This window comes from Strix uralensis, chromosome 1 (genome assembly GCF_047716275.1).
Source record: "Strix uralensis isolate ZFMK-TIS-50842 chromosome 1, bStrUra1, whole genome shotgun sequence".
In the NCBI taxonomy this organism is placed as follows: domain Eukaryota; kingdom Metazoa; phylum Chordata; class Aves; order Strigiformes; family Strigidae; genus Strix; species Strix uralensis.
In genome coordinates, this window is record NC_133972.1 from 64,197,115 (window position 1) to 64,218,535 (window position 21,421).

Genomic DNA, 21,421 nt, shown 5'->3' on the forward strand with positions numbered 1-21,421 from the left:
AAGACTTCTGAAACTTTTTGATACCCAGGATCAACTGTCAAGCTGCACAAGATCTGCAACTGAGACACTTTTAGGAGAGAAAACTCAAAAAACTGCCCCTGCCTTTGGATGTTTGGAGAGAAATTAGCAGTCAGATTAAATTAGAGAAACAGCCTAGAAAGTTCCTGTGAAACTGCTTCTCTCTTACTTCCTCTCCTCTGCATTGTGGTCTGGATGAGAAGGCATCTCACTGTCTCAGTGGGTGAATCAGTGCCACGGCTCTGGAGTGACCAGCACACCAGCAAAAATGGTGTAAGCAAGAGGGAGAGAGCTGTAAGGCAGAATGGCTCAACCAGAGCACACAGCTTTAAAACAGCAACCGTGTGCTGCTGGGCTTCAGGTGACCAGAGAGAACTTATTTCAGTAACCACTCATGTACCAGAAGGTGTCTGACAGCCTGGAGAGGAAACAAAGCCACCTGACCGCACAACCTCTCTCCTTCAGCATAAACATTTATCAGTCTTTGCTGCTGTTTTGTTCCTGGGGACCTTCTGCAGATCAGAAGTTCCTCTCATTAACTTCATTATCTCACCTTACTTCAGCCAGTTAGGCTTTCCTGACAGCCTTGCAATTTCCCCTGAAAATTTCCTCACAGAAAACCATTTTAATTGCAGTTTTGCTGCAAACAATGCAATTTAGCTGTCTGCAGATATTTCTGCATGTTGACCATATTCTACTTGATTTGAAAACTGCTCCCTGCACTGTGCAGTGTCAGCGTGTAGCAGGCAAGAGTGTGAGTACAGACAGACAGTTGTAGGGGGGTGTCCCCTCTCTGGCCTCCACAGAAAAGACTTGTGCAGGGACTACTGCATCCCAATACTGCATGGTGTTAATTACATTGTACTGTTGATTAAGTTAAGGAGCCCTGTGTAGCAGCCTTGAATTCAATCTCATAAATGTGTTGAACAGAAACTGAACAATCAACTTTATGCATGCTCAGGAAAGTGAATGGCAAACTGGAGAACAGAGAAAGATGAAGAACAAAAATAGAAGGATGAGAACAAGCGGTGGAATGTGAAGCAGAGCAGAGAGGTGGAAGAGGAACTGCAGAGACCACTGTGGACAGAAGTTAGCGTAAGAAGAAAATAAAGAGAAAATTAGCAGTGATGAAGTGTAGTAGATGCTGGGATACTGGATACCAAACAAGTTCTTGGGCATCTGGATTTCAAAATATATTGATTTTCAAGGATTTGTCTTTAAATCCTGGAAATGTTTTAAAAAGGTTTGGGAGGCCCAAGTAAGAATGTATGTGTATACACATGTGGAAAAAATAATGTGGTTGATCTCAGAAATTACAATATTTATCCTGGTGTAATAGAGGCATTATTTATAGTGGGAAATTTTCCCCAAAAATGGGACTTCTGCAGGTTTTAATGGCTGAAAAATATTTATAGATTGCATGTGTGAAAAATCTACATGATATGCTCACAGTCAGATTAATACATGTAGTCTGAAGAGAAAGAACAATAGTTATTTTCATAGATTTTTTTTTCTGTAATAAAATACATAAGTGCTTGGCAATATTACTAACAACAAACTTTAAAGCATTAGCAACAAATGCTTATTTTAATAAAGATTTAAAACCACCAGCAACTCACATAATTCTGCCCATGCACCACTTTTTTTAGACACACTTTTTCACTTAAAGTCTTAAAAAAATCTCCATATATTGCACATGAAATTTCAGCACAGAAAGTTAGCTGGTGACATACTATTTTACTTATGGCAGCTACAATCGATACAACCAAGGCTCAAAGCAAAATTTTATGGCTATTTTATAAACTTAGGAATGTACTCTGGGAATTTATCATGGAAGAATTGACTCAACCTGTATTTAAGGAATAACTAGGGCAAGCACTGTGAAGGGTGGTAGGCCAAAATGCACGTGCTACTTCTGTTGAGTTACAGGTATGGCTTGGTAATGGGGAGCATTTAGGTGGTATTAGGGTGAGGCAAAATGTGTCTGGTGTGTTTGAGATGTTCTTCTGCTTTCCCCCTCTGAGGGTGCATGAAACCTCTAAGTACTTAGGGTGTTATTCTCAAAAGTATTTTGGTACCCATTTGTCTGTGAAATTAGTAATTTAGATGTTTACATGCCTCTGAAAATATGGTTGTTAGTAGACAAACTGACAGGATTTAGCATGGAAAAAATAATTTTAAGTCTCATTAAAAATATTTATGAAGTTGCTTGTTTGTATGATTGCTGCACTTGTCCCCAAAAGATAAAAAAAAAGAAGGATAAAAACATGATGCCTTACTATCTGAAATAATTGGTGATTCCTTTATTTTATAGGAGGATCTTATTAACACTTGATTTTATGGGGAGTCAAGCTCCTGAAGTCTATCAGCTGTAGGGGGATTTTGGCTTTGGTTTTGGGGTTTTTTTCAAGTGTGTCCCTAATCCTCAGAGCTACAATGAAAAGTTTAAAAATAGGACTGGAGGATCAAAGGTCATATTTGGGATCTTAGAGGATCAAAGGAGACTAATAATAATAATAACCCCACATTGTGGTATTATTAAAGTTATAAATATGCTTAAGGCAATATCATGGAGGGGGAGGCTAATTAATGGGGTGGGTTTTTTTAGGTTTGGGTGTTTGGTCATACTGTGTTTATATTACTTCCTGAAACTTATTTTACATTATCCACCATTATTCATATAAATAGTCTACAAGAAGAAAACCTCAAATGTTTGTTAATTCAATAAAGAACAGCCAGGGAATCTGCTTACTTATGATAGCTACAGCTAAAATCCTTCTAAAGAAATTCTACCTCTTCTTTCTCATTTTTTAACTTTCAAGACCATACTAGCAATGAAAAACGTCGTGACAGTGTTTTGATAGACATGTTTATTAGTAATTTTCTCGCTTATTGGTTCCAGGGGTCAGTCAATCTCATATCCCTTGGCAGCAGCATTTTGCTGGCAGAAAAGTTTATATAAACGTTGGGCGAAAGCAGGTGTTACAGACCCACTCTTTTACGGGGAGACTCCTAGGCTGCCCCAGAGGCCATTTACCGTCTGGGAGAATTCTGCTTCCTCTCTCCATGTGCCATTAATATCCCTTTCTGATTCGGTGAGAATGTTGTTAACCCCTGCGGTCTCATTTCTGGGTCTGTTTGCTTCCATGATGTCCTGTAGGAATCTATAGGACAGTTATACAGAACACTAAAGAAGAAGGTTCGTCTTTTTGTTTGATTCTGTATGGGTTTAGAGAAGTGGCTACAGGGTTTATAGCTGACCTAGCTTTGCATCTGTTAAATCCCGAGACTTCCATAAGGAGGGAAATCAATCTGAATTCTGCAATTTCGTGAAGATAGCCACTGCAATCCTGTATTTTTTCAGAAGATGAGAAGGTTTGTGTGGAAAACACTTCCCCTTCTCCCCTCAGTGCTTACAAATCATTGTTTTATAGAATCTGGGGAGATTTATTAGAGGTAACTATGGTGTAGACTATGAATGCATGCACGCACAGCTTTGGACCCAGCGAAAACTTGTGTTTAAGTGATGTGATCAAAGGTCTGTGGCTGTATCGGGCTTGGTCTAATTGTCAAGTTCAGACAGTGTCAAACGGTGCAGAGATTGTCAAGGGAAGAAGAGTCACTTCTAAACCAGAGGCTCCTATTTTGATCCGGAGCGTATGTTTGTTTCCACGTGTATGAAGGCCACTTGCTGTTTTAAAGCAAAGCCTTCTCGCTCTTTGCTGCCCCAAAACCTCAGCCCCGAGAGCCCGCCTGGCAGCAGGGCTGGCACTGGCAGGGCTTTGCTCTGTTGCTGCAGCGCGGTGCGCTCCCAAACGCCGGCAACCGCCACAGCCACGGGTGAAGCGGATTCTGAAACCTTTTCGTTTCCTGACACGCCGTAACGCCAACATCGTTTGCCCGCGGGGTGCGACCTGCCTCTCTCTGCTCGGCTCCACTTGCATTCGCGTTTGAAGGCTCTTCGGCGGGGCGGGAGCGGAAAAATCTATGTTCGCGAGTGGAGTGGGGCCCTCCTGGGCTTGGCACAAGTTCCGCGGCGCAAGGGGGGGGCGGCGGTTGTGCCGAGAGGCAGCCGGGCGGGCAGGGGCGCCGGGGCAGCAGGAAGGTGGGAAGGGGCGGCCGCCGGGCGCAATAACTCTCCTTTAGGGCAGGAGCTGGAGAAATCCCGGGGGGAGGGAGGTGAGAAATCAGGCCGGGAGGTCGGGGTGGGGGTGTGTGTGGAAGGAACCCTGCCGCTTTTGGGCGGTTTTGGCACGGTGAAATTCAGCCTTTTCGCCCACCCCTGTGCTCCAGCAGCCCGGGGGATGCGGGCACAGCCCCAGCTCCTCTCCCCTGCAACGCCATTCCCCCCCCCCCCCCACCCCCGAAGGGGCCGGTGGGGCGCGGAGAGCTGCGAAGCTCGCCGCGGAGGCAAGTCGCGCTGTGTTGGGTTTGCCCTTCCCGGCGAGCCGGCCGGGGCTCTCGGCAGCGCCCGGGCACCCCGCGGGGCTCCCCGGGCACCGCTCGCCCGCGCAGGGCCCCGCGGAGCCGGCCCGCCGCGGGGCATCCGGCCCGGCCCCCGCGGCCGCCGCTCCGCCAGCAGCCTCGCCCCAGCGCCTTCCCCTTTTCGGGTTTGGGTGGTTTTTTGGGGTTGTTTGGTTGTTGTTCTTTTTTCCCTCTGTGTCGGGGAGAGTGCGGCCGGTCTGGGCGAGGGGAAGGAAACTTTCTCACCCCCCCAGGATGCTCCGGATATTTTTGAAAGGGCGGAAGAGTGAGAAAGCGGGCATCTCACGCTCTTGAGAAGGTCCCCCCCTGACACCTCGCTGCTGGGATTAAAGGCCGGAGCTGGAGAAACTCCTCCCCTTCCCTCTGCTTTTCCCATCCTCCCCCCCCCCCCCCCCCCCCCCCCCATTTCCTAAGGCCATTTAAATAAAAAAAAAAAAAAAAGAAAAAAGAAAATAAGGAGCCTGGAGTAACTGCAGCCGGTGGGACGGTGAGGAGAGGTGGAAAAGGAGCCTCCCTCTCAAGATCCATCGCCCAACACCACGCCTGGGTGAAGGGATGGGAAGCACTGCCATGGACAAGAAGAAAGATGCCTCCAGCAGCAGCAGCAGCAGGAAAAGCTCCAGCCAGAAGAAACTCATGTTGCGAGTGCACATTCCCGTAAGTGGCTCCTGGCTCTTCGTCCCCTCCGGCAGCTGGCGCGGCTCGGGCGCGGGGGCATGTTTTTCTCTGACCTGTAGCGCAGCGAAAGGCGGGGAGGGGAGTTCTCTGCCTCGGAGGTTTGGGCGATGCTGCTGGGCTGGGGGGTGCAGCCGGTGCAACAGGCAAGTGTCCCCCCCCCCTATCTGGGCGGGGTGGTTTGGAGCACGGGGGGCTCCCCCGGGCTCTGTCCCCCTCCCCCGAGGTGCGGGATGCTCAGGGTGCAGTGTCTTGGCCGTGGCACGGAGGAGCGAGGGTAACTCTGGCTGCACCGCTGCTCCCCTGCCCTGGGCTGTGGGCTCCGTTCCGTATGGTTCATCCAGTTCACACGCAGACTCGCAGGACGGTGAAGCAAAAGGTCTGTTCACCCCCAAATGCCTGTCTCAACATCCCCAGGTTTGGCTCTGGGAACTGTCCGTGCCTTGTGGCTGAATCAGAGTGTTTAATCCGACTCTTCCCTCTCTCTCTCAAGACTAATCCACATCTGAATTTCCCAGGGCTGGGGAACCCCGAGCTCGCTCAGATTTGGACACAAGCAGTCTGTTTATTGCCGAAAGAGCAGGGTCAGTTGTATTGCCGTGGTGGAGCAGACCAGTGAGCCACGCAGTCTGTTCATTGACTCTGTTTTGTTTTGTGTATTCTCGCTATAAAGAAACACGCGAGAAACTGTAATATATAGCTACAGAATAACCTTAGACCAAAAGTTTCTCTCTATTCCCAGTGAGTACTAAAAGGCTGGCTGGCTCTGCCTTCAGAGTTTACACACCTTTCAAAACTTTGATTACTGTTTCTGTTTGCTATTAGGACATTCTTGTTATCTATGTAACTGTTCAGGTTTTTATTCTCAGTCCCGATGTGCTTTTGGTTTCAGTACTTCTGGTGAGAAATGGCAGAGTCCCTGTATCTTTTTCTGTGCAATCTATTTTTCCACTTATTTATTTTTTTTAAACATCATTATATAAAAGTGGGAAACAGTCCTACATGTGTCTCTGTCAGGCCACCAGGGAGCGAAAAGATATTTCTGGATCTAAGTTTTTCCTTTGTTTTAGGGAAGAATAAGAAGTCAAAGCAAATTTATTAGGTGTCTTGAATGTGTGGAATAAAATGGAGGAGAAGTACATGGCTATTCTGCAGATTTCATTTTTCTCTGGAGAGGAATGCAAGCCCAAGAGCCTAAGCCAAACTTCTGGAGCTCTGAGTGCATCCAGTACTAGGAGAAAAGGGTCTGTTTCTGCTAGCATGGGTGTTGCCTGTGCATTTGTGACTGGAGTTCTTAGGCAATAACCTTTGCCATGTTACCAGTAGTACTTCACAACAGGGATGTAAAATACCAAGAAAATAAAATGTATCACACCAAAGCACCACTCACCCTGTGCACCTTATTCCTTTCTACCCTGCCTGCTCCACTGTCTGCCATCTCTTTCCATAGCCACCCCACCTCTGACTCAGTCTAGCCAAGAACTTCTCTGTAGCTGGATCTCCACCTCTGCTCCAAGAAGTTGCATTTTCTGCCTGCTGAAAAGCACAGGTAGTTTGGGAGGTGTTGTGGTTGCTGCAGGATTTTACAGGATCCATCTGGTACTTCTGAAATACCTTCCGACCACCAGATAACTCTGACCGCACCAGTACTTACAGCAATTTTGCCCATTTTATGGTTGTGAAGCTAAGGTGGAAAAAGTGCCTAAGTAACTTGTTCACACTTAAGCATTAGTGACAGAGGAAGGCTAATACTTTTTCCTAATTGCCTTCCTAAGACCACAGACAACATTTCTTCCTGAGTGTTGCCTTAGTTCTGTCTTGGATGGAACATCATCGGTAGCAGGCCATAACTTTTCATGTTCATTAGTCTCTTGGCTTCTTTGCTATGCATTTTGTCACCTAGATAGTGATAGCTATTCAGATGCAAGCCTGCAAATGCCTGATACGGCACTGAAGTTGATGTGAGTTTCATTGTTCACCCAGTTGGAAGCAATTCAATATTTGGTAATGAGGTAACATCTTCCATCCTTCCTCTCCATCCCCAGTATATGATCCTTCTGTTCCATTCTGCATCATTCTAACATTCCTGGAATGGGCTATTGGGCCCAGGATCTTTCAGGTTGTACTCACATTTTTGGTGGTTTTCTGTTATCTGGCAGAGTTTAAATATGACTGTGCTATAAGAAAGAACATTTTTCTCATTCTCCCCATTTGACAGTGGAATCTGCATTTGAAAAGATCCATTTAGACTGTTTTTTTTTCTCTTTCATAACGTTTTCTTGGCTGTTGTTTTGAAGCATCATTCCTATTATTTCAGTGGCGCCTGTCAGTGTAGCTGTAGTTGTCAAGGGAGCTTTCACCAGACAGTAATTTTTATTTTGTTCATCCTCTTCTTTGTGTTGCTGTGAGATCATGTTTATTGCTGAGACATGTAATTCTTGCTCATTGAGATTTTCAAATTAGGAACAAGAGAAGGACTAACAAGGTCTGAGTAGGAAGGAGAGAGGAGTCAATTCTGAAAGAGAAAGCATTGGGACAGAAAGGTACTGTTGTGATGCAGGCTATCCTAAAACATATTTATTAGTCACGTAGAAATGCTGGCTGAAAAAGTAATGACAAATATTGTGAAAAAAAACCCAGGTGAATAATGCAAAATATGCTACAATTAGGTTAGAAGATTGTGGAATAATAAGCATGTCTGAAAAGGAAGTTGTATGCTTTTTTTCCCTCTCCCACATATTTTTATTTTTTGGGTTTGTCTGTGACAGTGAAGAAAAAATGGATCCATTTAAGAAAGCTGGTTTTGTATCTTGCAACACTCCAGGGCATTTCTCAGGTACATCTTTCTCAAGCAAGAACAAGACATGATACAGAAAGTCTGGAAACACTCTATTTTCACCTTCTTTCTGTGCTTAGTCTCCTTCAGCACAAGTGAGGGGTGTCCAACCCTTGCTTCTGGGAACAGTGGTAGACCACTGCCAGCTGGGTTTCCTAGCTGCTCTCAACTTGTCGTTCAGTAGCCAAGAGTAAAGTGGGGGCCACTGTATTCTGTTAGCATGGCAGGGAAGTATTTGCTAAATTGCTGGACTGATGGAACAACTTTTTTGTTTCTTTGGTTGTTGTTTTCTTTGCAAATACACAACTGATCAACATGCTAGTAGTTTAGATGGACCATAATATAATTGCAGGAGCCTTTGTAAAGTAGAGGTCGTATCAACCTCTGTCTTTCCCAGCAGCACGTTCCGGAGTCTTGAAATTAGAGATGCCTAAAGGGAAATTTCTGGTCCAAATATCTTTGAAAGCTGCTACAGATTTGGATAGAAACCTTTGCTCTCTAGATGCATCACATCTGTATTATGGAGACATTAGCGTTATAAAATTCCTTTTTAAGCCATTAAAAGTTAATGCTTGCACATTGCTTTGAACATTTTAAAAACTCTGTTCTATGATGGGACGCAATTGTCTGCTGAGTAGGAGCTCCCAGCAGTGAGATCAGTATGTTCTTTTGTCATCTTGCAAAATTGATCTGTTCTAATGTTAATGTTACCATTGTAATCCTGTGTTGCAGCAAAAAAACCAGGAGAGGTTCTGCTTTTGCTTACTTTGAATTTCATCTGGGATAATTCAGTCAGTGCCAGCAAAGTTATGTTGTATTTACACTAGTGCAACTGAGGGCAGAACCTGTCTCAAGAGCTTCACCATGGCAAGTGCCAAGCACCTGCTGCTCCCAGCAGGTGAAAATTGCAGAACCTTGGCACTTCCTTGGATTTTTCCCAAATGCATCACAAGGTGACTTTTTATTCAAAAGAACAAAGAATTTTTTTCACAATAAGGAGAAAAATAACATCTCCAAAAGAATATAAAAACATCTTTCAGTTCAGTGAAGCGGCTGTTGCCTCTGGTACTTCAGCCGTGAGAGCAGAGTTGATGCACTAGAAGGATGCTCTTGGAGATCATGATCCTTTATTTTCGATGTCATACAAACAAACATCTCTGCACACTTTCTCCCATTTCTTTGTCAACCTCTATGATTTTGAACAAACTCCTCAATGTGCAAATTTATTGCTGTTTCCAGGCATGTTGTTATGTCAGGATGCCAGGCTGAAACATCAGATGGCTTAAATATTTCTAACCCGATAGATGACAATGATGTTCTGACAGCCAGTGCTGGCTCAGGCTCTGCCCCTCCATCTTGCTTTCCACACTTGCAAAGTCATCAGTGGCTGCATGCCTAATAAATCACTGTGAAATGATTTTGTTCTGTCACAGTTTTTGCAGGGTGCTTCTTGTCTCCTAGTAATTGCTGGGTGGGCTGATGAGAACAGCACTTTGGTCTACGGATCACTGTAGGAAGCTCGAGATGAGGAATAAGCTGGTCAGTTCTTTCAAAGGAGATGAGGGGATCAGCTTTCAATGTGATTTAGGAATTAAAAGTTTGTTTTCTTGGGAGAAGAAGGTGGGGGGAAAGGGAGACAGAGGAGAGAGAAATGTTTCCCTAAAATTAAATCTGCAACTGTCCTCCCCCTTGCTTTCATAGGGCAGACTCTGAGTTGTCCTGAGCTTCTGTGGCCTTGGAGTTTAAATCTGGATTCTTCTCTAAAGAGCTGATATATTAAGGATCTGAAAGGGCAAGAGGTATTTGCTCAGGGGTGTTGAGATTGCACTTTGAATCTATCTGAAGGAAAAAAGAAAGGATTCATGTCTGCAGTCATAATAGCTGCCATTGATATTAAGGAAGCTTAAAGGCATAACACAAACTGATCATCAGCTTATTGAAAAGTGCTGCTTCTTTAAACATCACTTTTTCTGGTAGGAGATTTTGCTCCTAAATGGTCTCATCCAAACTCCTTTATTTATACCTGTGAGCCTGTGAGGACTGTGGGCTCAGAGGAATGTGAATTTCCTTGGAAGAATAAGTCATGAATGTGGGAGGAACCTCATGGAAATGTGGATGGTGAGACTTTTGGCCTCAGGGAAGGTTACTCGCACCGTGCTTGTATTGGGCATTACTGAAACAGAAGAAAATGTCATGCTCCTAGAGGGATCAGGAGTGAAGTGGAAAGTAGTGATCTCCACTGGGGAGGTTCTAGTGCCTGTTCACAGACCTGCAAGGTTCAGCTTATGCCCAGTTTCACCTGGGCACCATACTGCATTCAAGGGAGCTGCTCAGATGTGACCAAAAGCAGAATCTGATCCTGAAGACAGGATTCAACAATCATTTTGTTGATGATATATGGACAGTCATGGAAGTAGGTTGGTGTGTCTGTGTGCTGGCTTGGCAGGGCTAATGGGAGTAGAAAGGAGCCAAAACTGTGCCAGCATGGCTGCTGGTAGGCCAAATTGTGGACATTCATGTTGAGTGAAGTATCACATATAATTCTCATCCCTTTAATGAAGAGCTGAATTTTTATCAAAAGCATCCCATGCATAGGGAATAAAGAAAGAGCAGAGTTGGTTACAAGAAAAATGAAGCATCAAGGAAGACATCAGTAGCAGACAGGACATGTCACAGAATATGTCTGTCTGGCATAGAAATAGCCCCTTTGTGGGCTACATTACTCTAGACTGATCATCAGGCTTTGACAGCCATCTTTCAGGGCCTGATCTGGTTGCAGAGGACTGCTGTCTCAATTTTCTACTATTGTTTGCACTGTAGACACACTGGAGAAAGTGTTATGGCCTAACAGTCAGGGAGAGTTATGCATGTCTTCAAAGACAAAAAGAAAAAGGTACTTGAATGTATCTTGAGTGGAGATGTTTTTTCTCGTGGAAAGGACACAAGAATATAAGAAGCCATCAATAAATACAAAATATTGTCGATGATTTGGTGATATAGTGCTATACTACTGCTGAACTATTTCTAGTACTAGCAGTGAGTTGAAATGGTGATGTATATGACAATTTCTGCTGCAGAATGATTTTTATGTTCTTTATGTAGTTGTAGAAACTAGAATATAATGCTTCAGTTTAGTGTTTGCTTCTGTAATACTGTCTCTCTTAAATTGCTTGCATATAACTACATATGAAATCTTTAAGCATGAAAGAATTATTTACACAGCAGAGAACTAAAACATAACATGGTACTTAAGTGTTTGACATTGAGGATTCATAGAATGGTCTATAGCGTCCTTTAAATTTTCATATAATTTAGCATGACAGTAAATTACATTATGTAAGCATGACTTAGTGGGATGCATAGCAAATGCATTGCAGTACATGTTTCATGGTTGTCATTTATATCACACATCGTGATTGTTCAGACCTTATGGTCATTATTGCAAAGGGTGCCTGTGACCTTCTGCTCCAAAAACAGAACCTATGTCATAAGCTGAAGACTTACTCTATTTTTGCAATCAGGGTGATAGAGCTATATGCCTTTTTTAAGCTGCTGGAGAACACATTCATAGGTCTGAAGTTTCATTAGGAGGAAGTGTGTGCATTATAAGCATTACCTGCCATGTTATGAAGCCTTTATCATCGTTTATTCACAACAGGCATTGTGCAATTTTCAGTCATCTTTTCATGTTGGTAATGCTGCTGGAACATAGAAAATAAGAAAATGCTCTGCTTCTGCAAGCTGAAGAAAAAAAACCTATCTGAGTGGTCAGAGTGCTGGCTTACAGCACTACAAAACACAGGATTTTCCTGCTCAGTTGTAGACTTACTAGTGGTCTTTTATGAATGACTGAAATGTGGATCTGGTTTGTGGAAGCTATGTGCCTGTTGATTCATTTAGAAAAGTCTGGAAACCTGTTTTCTGTGGAATTAGAGAAATCAGTACTTGGTGAGCCAGGGGTAAAATTTGAATCCAAGCATGAAGAAATGTTTCCATGAAGACAGGCTCTCCATAGGAAAGGTGTAGTTGTAAGAATGTGATGGACTAAACAGGTGCCATTAGCATTGCCTATAGCCTGTCTAGTGGAAGAAATGAATTGTTACCTGCATGCCACTTACTTTGAATGGACTTTACATGGAAATCGGGAAGGACACCTGGAATTATGCACAGAATCCTGAAGTGTTTCATGATGACTCTATTTTTGCTACCTAGCCATAATCTTTGACAAGTTTCCACAGATTCAGGACCGTTCTATGCCTTTAAATAGTTGTGCATTTAATTGTTTGCTAAGCCTGTATTGTCTTGCTTTTGGTGATCTGGCCTTTAAAAGGTGTAACTGCTAACAAGCATTTTTACAGAATCACGGAGTATTTGAGGTTGGAAGAGACCTCTGGAGATTGCCTAGTCCAGTCCTCCTGATGACCCTGCAGTCAGCTAGAGCAGGTTGCTCTGGACTATGTCCTATCAGATTTTGAATATCTCCGAGGATGGAGACTGCATAACTTCATTGCTCTGAAGGAATGAATTTAAGGCAAGTGAAAGCTCCTTGAGACTAAATATTGTTCAGCCACTGCACAGGCACATTGAATTTAACTCCACAGTTGGTTGGATATTGTCCCAGAAACATAGTGGCCATCTGGGGAATGAAACTGGATTTTGCCATGTAGTGTAAAGACTTCTGGGAAAACCATGCTCAGGAGTGGAAGTTGAAACTGGAGGCACAATAGTCCCAACACAGCTTGTGGAAGAAAGGGACAGTAAGGAAGAGATAAAAAAAGGTGCTCAGTCAGTGCTACCGCAATATATATGGGAGTTTGCCAGCTTCTCAGCAGAGCATTGCATCTTCTGGAATGTGGTTTTCATCATGCATTGTCATTCCTTTTGCATAAATTAATTAGAGGGGGATTTGCTGTTACTGAGTATTAATCATGGCTTCTGTGTTGGAAGTGTGATCTAAACCAAGAGGCATGAGGAAAGACAGTTCAGGGAGAAGAACACTAAATCATCACCTAGCTGTCTGAATCTCTATCTGCTGTATTGCCTGAGGTTGGGCAGAGGAGAGTCCTTGATGTAAGCTTTGCATTGATAAATGGCTGAAGCCTGAGGTCCACAAAGAATAAACATTTAAAGTGTCAGTGTGGCACATTGAAACACTGAAACATCTTATGGGATGTTCTTTCCATCCATGACTGAATGCTGTTGAGCTAGATGTCTATGCATGCATAAAGGTATGTATGTTAGAAAAGACAAACTCTGAAGAATTTAAAGCCTTGATAGATGTTATAGACTGGAGACAGGTGAGAAGAAATGACGTTGTCCTTGCAGTACTGATATTCAAGTAGATGGTTGGAGTTTAAGCAACTTGCCCCATGTTGTACAGGAGCATGACAGTTGGACTCGTGAAGTCTTGAGACCTAGTTCACTTATCTTAACCATAAGCCCAACCTTCTTTCTATGGTATTTGTCCCATAAGGATCCATGTACAAGCTCACCCTAGGTCAGCAGTGATGGAAAGTATTTTTCCTTTTGCTTTTTGAAAGTGTGAAGTGAAAGCATTCCAGTCTGATGTCTACAGACAGTCATGATCTGTCCTAAAATAAGTTAGGACTCTCTTGGCAGTCTGATCAAGAGACCAAAGATTGAGGATATTTGATAAATTAGAGGAGACTTTATTAACTTTCAGCATCAAAAGTGGTACTTCAATGAGTGTGCCTAATTATCACACCCTCCATGTGGTTCATGTGACTGTTGGAAGTTGTGAAGCATTAGTCTTTTTTTTTTTATCATTCTGAATAGTTGGTGGCACATCAGTTGTAGAGCTCTTGAAACAAGGCATCTGCAGCCATTTAGCATGTAGTCATCTATAAACTCAAGCAGATGGGGTTTGGGACATCCGAAACAGCACTTTACCAGTCACGTTCAACCTACAGCACCCTCCAAAGAGTTTGCAGTCATCCTGTCTCCATTCCTGCACTCCATTGACTTGTCTTTCCAGTTGCTGGAGCTGGGCATTTCCCAATACTGATGCCAGTCAGTGCAGGAGAGAGAATACCAGCATGGTCTCAACACTTCTTGGATACTCCTTCCACTAATGCTAGATCAACTCTACATTTTTATGGGAAAATGGAGCGCTTCTGCTGTCTGAAAAGTTGAGCCAACATTATTCATAAACATAAGATTTATAGCCTGAAATGAATGGGAGGTAGAAGATGTTATTCAGCAGTTCTCTTTGCCCCTTTATTTAGGTATTTGATGTTAAAGGTAAATACTAATTTAATAGACTTAGTTGGGTGACGATTAATTATACATTTTCCATATTTTTTTTTTGTTGTTTTTGAGAATGACTGTACGTGCTCTAAGCTATGCAGATGCAGGAGGGTACATGCCAGCATTTTTCTTTATAAAGTAATACCAGTAATTCAAAAACTGCAATTACAATTCTTTCTTCTGAATTGTGTACTCAGAGTTCTGGCTCCTTTCACTGTGGCAAACCTGTGGAGGCATCATCAGTTGGCATGCAAAAGTTGCTGTTAAATGAATTCTTCTGATTTTCAGCTGTAAAACACTGCAGTCAGTAAAAGAGAAAACATGCCTTACTTAACAATGTACAGCAGTGGGCTAGTCTCCATTACTTAGTAAGACAAAAATGTTTTTCACCCCAGTATTCATCAGCTTGCCTGGTGGACCTCAACCAGTAGTTACCAAGGCAAAGCAAGCTGCTGTTCACCAGTTGGCTTTATTAATAGACTATGTGCATCCTTCTGTCTCACCACAATGCTGAATAAAACGTGTTGCCTTATAATGCCTTCTTAGTTAGCCAACATGTTTTATTTTCATGGTGTACATTGTCAGATAAAACGAGTGGTAACTTGGTAAGCCTTGGTAACTCATTCACTTTTGATGTCCATCTGTCTATAATCTGAGATCCAAAAATCCAAGAACAACAGATGACTCAAGTTTACTTGAAATGCCATTCACAAGATTAATCCTTGAGGAAAAAAAAATAGATGCTAAGAAGCCTAGTAGTTCAGAGAGAAGGGATTTTCAAAAGAATCTGGGCACATTAGATCCCTTTGGAGTAGATCGTACTAGTCCACTTGTATCAGGATGTCCTGAAATACATTTGAAAATCAAGCTTTACATCATTCAAGCTTTCAAGATGCCATTCTTCCCCCTCTGCTATTTCTACCTGTATTACAAAACAGAAGCTGCTTTTCCTACTTTTCCACTCCCAATGACATTCTCTTGCACCTGATAGCTAAAATGGAAAGAAAACCAAACCCAATTCAGAAGCTTGTTTTTTATGGAACAGAGATTGAAAGTAATACTAGGAAGTATTTTGGAAAGAGATAAATAGCAGCTGTTCTCTTGATGATAAAGACTGAAACTAATACTGATACTTAGTGCAGCACAATCTGTTGTGACACACGGAAAAGTCTATGTACGACCTTATGTCTGACTGACAGTGACCAAGTATTACATATGAAAAAGACTTCAGAAATAACTTCCTTTTCTGTTCCCTTCAACTTTTCAATGTAACTTGAGAAAAAACTTCAATCATTTAAAATTTGAGAGGATTTTTTAAATAGATTTTTAACCTGTGTAATCTTTTAAAGGTTTACAAACTACTGTAGGCATTTAATGTGTTTAGACTCACTGTGGATAGCTATTTCAAATTTACTTTCAAATATTCATGTTTTAAAAGGAAAAATATATTTCACTGCCATAGTCTGGATATACTTTTTGTCAGCACGTTTATGAAGCAGAGGTATTTGCGTTTAAAGGTATTTGGAGTTCTGCAAGTCGGTGTCAATACTGCTTTGTGGGCTGCTGCTTGTTGAGGTCACTGGAGAGAGACAGGAGGACACAGGGGAGCTCCCCAGGTTGTGAGAAGCTGGTGGGGTAACCAACTTAGTCTTTGAAATTTCTCTATACCTATCAGTTGTAAAACAAGCTTTTAGCCTTGACTTTATTTGGGTTGAAGTAACTGAGGAGGAGGCACGCATGTAAAAGCGAAGGCTGTCAATGGCAGTGATCAGTATATGTGCTTTAATGGATAAGAGTTGGAACACACAGGCTGAACATCTGGGGACATATGTCCAGAGATCACCTTCTCTTGGAGGAATGGTAAAGTCTAATTTCTCTGGACTTGAGCAATAAAATAAGAGGAAATATTAAGTATACACTCTAAGGAAACATCCATTTTCAGAGAAGATTATTTCTAAGAGTTCATTTCCAGAGAGCAACAGGTACCTTTGATTATGTTTTATGGTCTTGAATGTTCTGTGCACTTGACTAGGTTAATTTAAAAAACATGTAAGGACACAAGTGCAGAGCCTGTGTGTGTGGAGGGAAGCTGCCCTGTGTGCAGCTGTTTACTATAAACTGAATACATTCAGTGTGTATGTACAAGATGGTAAATTGCTCGTGTTGCAGAGAAATGAACTGTGATGGAAAATGCAGTAGATATTTAATTATTTCAGAAAAAAAACACATTATGAATATGCTTCTGCCTGATGTTAAAACATCTGGATTTAGTTTCTAGCTGTACTAAGGTTATTTTTGATTTCATATCCTGTGTTTTAGTGTCACAAACTGAGTAGAACAACAAGCTGACTTTGTATCTTGACCTTTAGGCTGTTTTTATTTCTAGTGGAGTTTGGGTTTTTTTGTTTACAAGACTAAGTAATTTGAAGTCCAGTCACCTGGGGTATTGTGCTAAGAGGTTAACACATACTAATTTGACTCCTACTGTCCCAGATAGCTGTAACCAGGACTAACTTTCTTTCTTGTCTCTGCTTCCCTGCATATGCCATTGCTGTAGAAGGCCTCCAAGTCATGTCATGTCAAATAATGCATGGTCTTCAGAGCTCACTGGGGGAGAGAAAAGTCTGGGAACAATGTGAACAGGCACAGCCAGGCACTTCCACTAATTGTTGATGTGGACGATGGAATACAAAAGCAGAAGGAGGGAGGGGGGAATGGAAATGTGTCTTGGTGTGGAAACGACTGCATAAAAACAAATATGCCTGGGCTTGCTCATTGGGAATGTACATGTTGCACAGGAGAACTCCCACAACAGGAATCCTCTGCTTTAGTCTGCCCCCGCCAGATAATTTTAGAAGGTTTCTTTTTTTACTCATTTACCTCTAGAGGCTTTCTTGGCTATTTGGGGGTGTGGACTTAAGCAACCATGAATTGTAACAGGTAGTGACAATTTACTGCTGAGCTAGCTTGAAATCATCTGCTAGTTTTTGATTCGAGTTATTTGTTATTACCTAAATATTGGGCATGGAAAATTTAAATGAATTAATTATTAATGTAACATAGTAGTGGCATTTCAAAATATATCCACTGAAGAGGAGTTAAATATCTAAGTGACTCTATTCCATACTGTGTCCTCTAACCCAAAGCAGGCTGAAGTGCTTTGCAGATCAATTATATAGAGTAAATAGAATTAAATTACATATTTGGGTTTTTTTATTCATAATGAAAACCAGAATTCCTCTCAAGAACTGTGTGCTGAAATACCTACACTGTATTTTGCTTAAACTCTGGAAAAAATCAGGTAAAGACAGTGATGAAGAGGTGACCATTTGGTAGGATGAGCCTGAAAATGAAACATTTCTTCTATAGGTTGGGAGCTATATGAAATTATGAGCAATTGAAAATGAAATCAGTAAAGTTAGTGAGATTCGTAAAGTAAAATGTGTAGATTTATACTTTATTACATAGTGGAACTTTAGCTACACAGGGAAGCTACCAGCCCATGCAGGGATTCATCATCCCCTGGAAATGAAAAGATTCTTTACATCAAGGAAACAGAAAACACAAGGCACTTGCATGTTCATCTATGCCTGAAAGATCATCATACTTATGCTGAAAAGTAGATATTTCTGCAGTGAAATGCAACAGCTGCACTTAGTAGTCAGCATGATGCAATACAATTGATAAAAATCCAAATGCTTACTTTATCCATTTACTAAATGAATCACAAATGTCGAACTGAACCGAGAACTATTGTGGAAGCAAGAGGAAAGGGAATAACCAGCAGAAACACCAACTTGTTGATTGTATAATGGAACTATCATTAGTAACTTGATTATGCCAATGCAATTGCTTTATCTCCAAGACAGATACTTGTTCCTACCAGGGCTGATTGATCTTGAAAGCAGTCTGATTATGCCAATGTGTTTTAAATAGAAAATTCTAATAGAGTTAAGGAAGATGGAAAACTATTTACCAGTAGAAATATGATTGCTGATATTGTTGCAGAAAAGTGAGAATGCAGAAGGATAGGATGGTTTATCCAAGGAGTGAGATTTATCCTTTTTTTAGTTAAAATCATGTAGATTTAGTACTATGAAAGTTGTCACAAGGACAGCCCTGAAGACTGATCATGGCTCAGAGCGCAGATCAAGTTCATCATATAAAATTCATCACAACAGTCCATTGTGGCACTTCTATTTTGACAGGCAGGATCGGTCTTCCAGCAATTACCACTGACGATATTTATCATTGTAGTGTGGAAATCTGACTTCCTGGCACTGGTCTGGGAACTTCATTTCACAGCGATCTCCTAAACATCTTTGCTGACTAAGTCTGATTTGAGCATATTGCCAAAAGATCTTAGTTTCTCAGTCTTCCAGTTTTCACATCAGATTTCTCTTTACTGTGTGTTCCTATTTTTATAATCCTGTGATTTCCAGAAGCACTGTAACCTCCACGCAAATAGTATTCCCTTTGCAGTATACCCCCAGCCAAAAGCACTAGCTGCTCTCTCTAGATACAGTTTCTAAAACCCACCACAATCACAAAATGCAAAGACCACACAAGTCGGTCTCAAGAGTTCCATGTTGGGTCTTTATGGAAAGGATTTTTAGTTTTGTTTACATCCCTGAGACGGGCAAACTTTAGGGATGAATATCATTTTTTTCAGAAATTTTGATGACTTTGGCTGCCCAAGGGTGGGATACTTAATGCTAATGGAAGTCACAAAGCTCCTGCTGTTTCATGGAGGATACCACAATTATCATTTTAGGGGATTTAAAGACTATTTTTTTTTGGCTTAAGTGACCTGTTCCGTGCAGAGCAGGGAGCAGCTGAACCTGCTGGAAGATTTGCAGCTGTATGAGCGGCTCACCACTAGATATGCTGGGTGTGAGTCTGGTGTTACTTGCCTTAGTGGGAATATTTTTCCTGTCATCACTGAAACCACTATCATCAGTGGGGTTGGAGCTGGAGGCACTATTTCTGCACAAGATGAAAACATTACGATTTTGTTATGGCTCTCTGCAGGTTAGAGGGATGGGAGAAGGAACCACCTAAAGCTTGTGAGTGTATAAAGTATAAATGAGCAAAGTATGGTGTACTGGTAAATACCTCATCAACAGATACTAAAATATCAGTATTTGTTTTCAATTTTGCAATAATTCAATTTGACAAGCATCTGAGTTTCTTCTGAATGTTCTGCTGAGACCTTTCTCTCCTTGCAGACAACTCTTACAGCTCTGCTTACCGCAAATCTTACCACATTCAACAGGACTGTGCAGAATGCCTGATATGAGATCTGCAATGGAGATGGGAGAGTGAAACCAGGGGAGAGTGGTAATATATGGCTAATGCTATGATTCACCCTCTCTGCTATTCTGATTGTGTTACGACTGTAATTCTGTAGCTGTGGTTTCTTCCAGCACTCTAAATGGGAAGGCAGGTAAGAGGTTGAACACACTGTGAGCCAGAAAACCTAAAATATCTCTGTGAGTATTGGCAAGGTGCCCAGATCAGAATAAATATGTTCAGCCCTTCTCTTTCACATCCCCCTTGTAGAGACAAAATGCAAAAAGGCCAAGCAGAGTTCTGACAGACTGTATTTTGTTTAAATAGAGGCCTGGTAACTATATAAGATCAAGAGACAGTTATAACCCTAAGTCCCGTATGTACTTTATATGGATTTATAACAGTCATTTAAATAAAGTATACCTTGTGCACAGGCTGAGGATTTGTAAATTCAAACTGTTTTATGTATGTTTGCATAATAAGTGAGGGGGTTTATGTGTAGTACATACAGTTGGCTAGATTATTTTGCTGGAATCATCATGGTGATTTAGTTAATGTTGGTTTTTTTTCTGAGCATCATGTCAGAATTTATCACGATCTATTTAAAAGAAAAAAGCCTTCTTTTATCTGTCCCAATTTGCACACAAGGCCAGTTCCAAGGAAAGCTTGACTTTTCTGAGAAGCTTCCAGAAGTTCCAAGAAATGTTCATTTCCATCTGGTAATTAATTAAAAATAGGCCTTAAGAAGTTAATATTTTCCTTTCTAGGATATTCTGTTATTCAGGCTTTTTAGCACTACTGTCCCTGAGCCTGACAGTGTCATTTTACAGAACTGCTCAGAAAAAGATCTGTGATACCAATGGAGGGACAGGACTTACCTCTGATGTCTGGAGCTGGAGTTCTTGGTCTGGCACATTGATTGGGCTGCACAAGAGGTTTTAACTTTGGGAATGAAATTTAATTATATGTTCTGGAAATAGCCTTACCCTTTTCTTGTTCTTGACTTTTTCTCGTTAGGAAATTACATGTAAAGAAACTCCAACTGGTGTAACATATTTGTATATTTTATGTGTAACTTCAAAGCAGAATGAGTATGAGTGTTCATCTTGGTTAAGTCTTTTCCAAGTATATGTGTTCATTAAGCTGACCATAGAAATGCGGTCAAACATAAACTCAGCTATTGCTGGTAATTCATTAACAGATTAATCTAAAACTTTGTCCATAGCTTTAGTTTCTGAATCAGGTCATGAGTGTCTCATTTCCTCACCAGTCCAAGAATACACAGTTGATTTGGTGGTTAAAACCAAGTCTAGCCAGGCTACGAGCAACTGTATAACCTCCTAACCACAAGCTTGCTTTATCTTGGATCCAGCTGTGCTTCTCCTTCCACGTGTCAGGGCTGTAGAGGAAAAGGATATCCTTGAAGTATGAAACATGGCAGTCTTGACCCTAACACCCTGATGGCTTTGCCCTTGATCTTGAAGGGAGCATGTAACCCAAACCAAGCACTCATCCCACTGACCTTCTGGCAGTTAGTTACTTGGCTGGGTACAGAGCGTGTGGAGTGAATTCTGGAACTGAAACAAACCTTCTCATATGAAAAGCTCTGCAGTGCTTTATAAGTTATGTTTTGCCATATTTGATTGATATATAGATATATCTGGGACAGAGATCACTAGTGTTTCACTGGTACTTAGCAGTACTAGGAAAATTTATGCAGGAATTCAAGAAAATTACTTCATCTGGAATATCTGATAGGGAGGACTTTGCCAAAAAATGCAATGTGTGGAACAGAGTTTGGAGTAAAAATTAATTTTCTAAAGGAAACTGTTGTGAGATCTTGAATGG

General features: G+C 41.7%; 1 protein-coding gene across 1 annotated transcript in view; it reads left to right on the top strand.

Moving 5' to 3' along the window:
• The first annotated feature begins 5,001 nt into the window (after window positions 1-5,001).
• PRKAG2 (protein kinase AMP-activated non-catalytic subunit gamma 2) overlaps window positions 5,002-21,421 on the top strand; it is a 222,529-nt gene continuing 206,109 nt past the window's right edge. The window contains exon 1 of the mRNA XM_074869132.1: window positions 5,002-5,160. Coding sequence (XP_074725233.1) covers window positions 5,059-5,160 — 102 coding nt within the window. The 5' untranslated portion in view covers window positions 5,002-5,058. The remainder of the gene's footprint in view (window positions 5,161-21,421) is intronic.